The sequence below is a fragment of the Oncorhynchus gorbuscha genome, linkage group LG02 (genome assembly GCF_021184085.1).
Source record: "Oncorhynchus gorbuscha isolate QuinsamMale2020 ecotype Even-year linkage group LG02, OgorEven_v1.0, whole genome shotgun sequence".
Classification (NCBI taxonomy): Eukaryota; Metazoa; Chordata; class Actinopteri; order Salmoniformes; family Salmonidae; genus Oncorhynchus; species Oncorhynchus gorbuscha.
The window spans coordinates 70,516,874-70,522,383 of NC_060174.1; the positions used below are offsets into that span (position 1 = coordinate 70,516,874).

The window sequence follows — 5,510 nt, forward strand, 5'->3', positions numbered from 1 at the left end:
TTTCTGTCCATTGCTCATGTTTCTGCCCCAACAAGTCTCTTCTTATTATTGGTGTCCTTTAGTAGTGGTTTCTTTGCAGCAATTCGACCGTGAAGACCTGATTCATACAGTCGCCTCTGAACAGTTGATGTTGAGATGTGCCTGTTACTTGAACTCTGTGAAACATTTATTTGGGCTGCAATTTCTGAGGCTGGTTACTCAAATGAACTTATCCTCTGCAGCAGAGGTAACTCTGGGTCTTCCATTCTTGTGGCGGTCCCCGTGATTGCCAGTTTCATCATAGCGCTTGATGGTTTTTGCGACTGTATTTGAAGAAACTTTCAAAGTTCTTGAAATGTTCCATCTTGACTGACCTGATCTTAAAATAATGATGCATTGTTTTTATTTTCTTATTTGAGCTGTTCTTGCCATAATATGGACTTAAACTTTTACCAAATATTCTGTATACCCCCCTTAAAAATATACTTTAAGGAAAATGTTTTTATATACAGTACCAGTCAAAAGTTTGGACACACCTACTCATTCAAGGGTTTTTCTTTCTTTTTACTATTTTCTACATTGTAGAATAATAGTGAAGACATCAAAACGATGAAATAACACATTCTTCAAATAGCCACCCTTTGCCTTGATGACAGCTTTGCACACTCCTGGTATTCGCTCACTCACCTGCTCTCAAGATACCTTGTTAAAGTTACTAAAGTAATCTTCTAATCTTCTAATCTTCTCTTAGATTTTCTAGATATTAGCATGAGGTAAAACTGGTAGTGTAACTAAGAAGAATATTTTATGACAAAAACTGCCAACAAAACACTTTTGTAATAATAACTTGATAAAAAAAAATTTTTTAAAGTTTTTAAATGTTTATTTAAATGTATATTATATATGTTGAAATTGTGGCAAGTATAATTTCCTTTTGAAACCATTTCATTGGTTAAATTATAGATGTGATATGAATAGTTGGGTCGTTCAACAATATTAGTGCTTTCTGCATCACTTTGACATTCTAAGTAAAGGTTTTGCACAAATAAAAGCCTGTTATATTTAATGAAGTGCCCTGTAACATAGACCACATGGAAAATTAAATCAATCAGATTTTGTATATGAATTCAAGACTTACTAAAGTGCCTCTGTGCATCCTCTGTGACTTTTAGGAAGATTTTAAAGATTTTTAACCCACTTAACCACAACATTTCTCCAAGTTTTCACCATCATTATAAAGCCCTGGTTATGTTAGAAAAGTCATTTCTGAAGAGTATTATTTATTTTATGTCATTAGTGATTCATTTTAAGATTATATTTTTTTAGGTCAACCCTGTTATCTCAACTGGACTGTTTGAGTATGGTTAAACTATTCAAAAGAGACACTGAACATGATCTCATAGTCAAATCATTGTGTAAATGCCAGTTCTACTCTTTATGACCATTTTCTGGTGTTTTGTGGTGGAAAATCAAGCAGGTCCAGCATAACACATCAATCCTAATACCCCTAGGTAGGCCAGAAATGATTTAACAATTAAAAATTTTTGGTGAAGCTTGCATTCAATTGCCCCTCCCTGTTGCACACAACAAGCTTCCATTCCCCCTGTCACAAGGGGATTTATTGCTGATTTAAGATTAAATCACCACCCTGTTACGGTCAACCTTGTTACTTTATTTGGCACTTATTAGGCACATACTATAGTCGTTTGTTTTATGTAACCTACTGAAATGGGCAAATGGGTTTTTCATTAGGCTGTACATGTGCTCTTTATGATAGAATGTTAAAATTAGGTGAAATAAAACTTCTCATTTTTTTTCAATACTCAAACGGCACCTAATTGGTGGAACGACCAAGTCACCAAAGTGGTTACATATTAAAGTTGATCATTTCTACCCATGTACACACAGAAATGTGAGCACATCCAGTTTTCAATGCTTTTGCTGGCTATGGGTACTCCTATGGAATTTCTAAAGATTCACTGCAAAAGACTCAAAGGACTATTACTTTTGCAGTCTTACTGTAAACAACTGTAATCCATCTTCAGTTGATTGGAAGAAGCAAAATAAGAATATTCAACGGAAAGAAAAAATACACAGTTTGACAGTTCACAGCCAGGATTTCTTGCCTCTGCCTATTTTAGTTATGTTGGCCAGTTTGGCCTTAGTGCGTTCTTTCTCATCTGGGCTTCTCTTGGAGGTGCACTCTACTGTGGAGTCAGTCTCAAAGGAGATGGCCGGGGTGTGGGTGGGCAACACACCACTGCTCTTCTCCTGGGACATGGGAGGGGAGGTCTGCAGGACCACCCTGCCTCGTAGGGAGTGTTTGAGCTGCAGAAGCAGAGGGTTGTGGTTGTGATACAGGTCCACAAGTTCCACTGGGTCCCTCTCTGGCTCGCAGCATGTAGAGCAGGCAGAGCACAGCACACGGAAAATATAGACCCAGCCCAGGTAGTGCAGCTCCACAATGTTCAGGATGAAGCATCCCAGGCTGATGCTGAACATGAAGTTGAGGAAGATGGTCTTCTCCGTGGCACGAGACACAAAACAGTCAGTCCAGTTAGGACAGGGGTAGGTCTCACAGCGGAACAGTTGAGGCACTTCAAAGCCAAACAGGTAGTACTGGCCCACTAGGAAGGCTATCTCCATGATGGAGCGCAGCACCACGTGGATGATGTAGGTCAGCAGCACTTGGCTGGACAGCTCGGTGGGATCCTTCCCCACCTCCCTCAAGTCCTCCTCCTGCAGGCTCTGCTCCACATACCCCCCCTCTCGGGCGCCCCACTCCTTCTCATAGCAGGGGTTGAAGGAGCGGTTGCTGGCCTCCAGGGAATCCCCATCCTCCACCCCTACATGTTTGAGACTTTCACGTGCAGGAGGAGGCTTGGCGACCTCATGGATCTTCTCAGGCTCTAACTTCTCATCCTTGGCTATCTTGTGCAACACATAGACAATGTAGAAGATAGACGGTGTGGAGACGAGCACTATCTGGAAGACCCAGAAACGCAGGTGTGAGACTGGGGCGAAGGTGTCGTAGCAGACGTTGTTGCAACCAGGCTGCAGGGTGTTGCAGGTGAACTTGGACTGCTCATCGCTGTACACTGCGTCCCCCACCAGGGTCACCAGCAGGATGCGGAAGATGAGGAGCATGGTCAGCCAGATCTTGCCGATCACCGTGGAGTGGTTCTGAACCTCCGTTAAGAAGCGACCAAGAATGGACCAGTCTCCCATTTCTTAACCTGGGGGAACACAGATGAAAAACAAACAGCAGAGGCCTATGGTGTGTTGAACCCACCACACTACAATATTATGCCCCACAGGCAAATCAACATTTGTGCTACAGTCTTTGAAGGAGTGAAACATGGATGGAACCTGCGCATCTGCGGCGCTGATGTATTTCCTTGTAATTTATCAAGGTCTTTAATGAGTGAGCCATCAGCACAGTTTAGTCTCACTACTGAATATGAAGTGTCTATTGGGGGAGGGGCACATGCTAAGTCAGCAGAACCATGAAGCCATAAAACAGGTCAACACATAATATGTCATCCAACATCCCATCCTCCAAGAGGGGCCTCAAAATACTTTCACAATGTCACACAACATACTTAAGACACAGTATACTGTAGACTATGATGGAACATGTCTCTATGTGTTATGTAGATGTACTTGGCTCAATATACAGTATGTGCTGTTTAAATTAGGGATCTGGAATATTCTAAATAATATGAGAAAATGCTTCATTTGATACATGAAATGATTATGTAGAATGAGAAAATTAAATATAGGTTATTCTCCATAATACCAACACAACTCTTCATTATCCCTGACAGACTCCGCTCTTCATTATCCCTGACAGACACCCCTCTACATTATCCCCGACAGACACAGCTCTACACGATCCCTGACAGACACATATCTACATTATCCCTGACAGACACTGCTCTACATTATCCCTGACAGACACCACTCTTCATTATCCCTGACAGACACCGCTCTTCATTATCCCTGACAGACACCACTCTACATTATCCCTGACAGACACCGCTCTTCATTATCCCTGACAGACACCGCTCTACATTATCCCTGACAGACACCGCTCTACATTATCCCTGACAGACACCACTCTACATTATCCCTGATAGACACTGGTCTTCATGATCCCTGACAGACACCGCTCTACATTATCCCTGATAGACACCGATCTTCATTATCCCTGACAGACACCGCTCTACATTATCCCTGATAGACACCGATCTTCATTATCCCTGACAGACACCGCTCTACATCATTCCTGACAGACACCGCTCTACATTATTCCTGACAGACACACAAACTACAGTACATCATGAACTAATAAGAACAATACCTCAATAATTGTATAAATCTCAATCATTTGTAAATGTAGCCTACCCCTCCACTCAACCTATTCAATAACAGTCCATAGTGAAAAGGAAAACACTGACTGCAGACTGTCATTGTCCAAAAATAAAATCCTAATGAGTGATTACTGGAGGAACTTACCTTTGGAAAATGTATTTCTTTCCGATCCAAATCTGGAAAAATGCCAAAGCAAGCAATCTGCATAACTATCTTTGAAGTGGGTGCTGGTCGTTGGACGTTATGGAGTCTATTGAGCTGGATGAGGAGAGAATGGGCTGACCACACATATTCCCTAACTCCATCTGAAACACTCATTGTACTGTATGTGAACAAAGGCGTTCAATGTACAGTGGGACAAAGATTTAAATGCACAATGGGGGGCACCTTTTCTAAACAGCCGTTCAGTCAAGCACAGAGTTCAAAGAACGTGCTGGAAAAATTGTCAACAATACTAATTCGTAAATAGATATTTGTTTGCCTTTAAAAGTTAGAGCTGAGGAATTGGAATAAAAATAAATCATATGCGACTGCTTATACACCCATACCTACTTTTACTCTTCTTTACTTTAAAAGGTTATGTAATATTGTAACAGTATAATATTTACCTCATCTATCATAAATGCAATAATCACAAATTAACCAATAAAACTAAGAATTATTATTAATGTTATTAATGACACTGTTATTAATGAGGCTGGGTTTGGGTCAATTTGGTGTACAGCGCATTCGGAAAGTATACAGAACCCTTGATTTTTGACCCGTTTTGCTACATTATAGCCTTATTTTAAAATGGATGAAATAGTTTCTTCCCTCATCAATCTACACACAATACCACATAATAACAAAGCAAAAACTGGTTTTCATAAAAAGTTAAATATCACATTTACACAAGTATTCAGACCCTTTGCTCAGTACTTTGTTGAAGAACCTTTGGCAGTGACTAGAGCCTTGATTCTTCTTGGAAATTATGCAAACAGCTTGACACACCTGTATTTGGGGAGTTTCTCCCATTCTTCTCTGCAGATCCTCTCAAGCTCTGTCAGGTTGGATGGGGAGCGTCGCTGCATAGCTCTTTTCAGGTCTCTCCAGAGATGTTCGATCAGGTTCAAGTAGGCCACTCAAGGACATTCAGAGAGGTCATTGTCATTGTCCTT

General features: G+C 40.9%; 1 protein-coding gene across 2 annotated transcripts; it reads right to left on the bottom strand.

Moving 5' to 3' along the window:
- Nucleotides 1–225: 225 nt before the first annotated feature.
- LOC123994105 (gap junction delta-2 protein-like) lies at nt 226–4,631 on the bottom strand. 2 transcript variants are annotated; one of them, XM_046296614.1, is made up of 2 exons: nt 4,498–4,631; nt 226–3,215 (listed from the first exon to the last, which is right to left on the bottom strand). In XM_046296614.1, exon 2 carries the CDS (start codon nt 3,205–3,207, stop codon nt 2,086–2,088), a length of 1,122 nt encoding a protein of 373 aa, XP_046152570.1. In that variant the 5' UTR covers nt 3,208–3,215; nt 4,498–4,631; the 3' UTR covers nt 226–2,085. The 2 variants fall into 2 exon arrangements, with proteins under 2 accessions (XP_046152570.1, XP_046152578.1); XM_046296622.1 differs by having other exon boundaries at nt 226–3,209; nt 4,498–4,556.
- Nucleotides 4,632–5,510: the final 879 nt, after the last annotated feature.

Coding starts and splice junctions, on each gene's coding strand:
- LOC123994105 (XM_046296614.1), bottom strand. CDS start 3,207: ATGGGAGACTGGTCCATTCTTGGTCGCTTCTTAACGGAGGTTCAGAAC.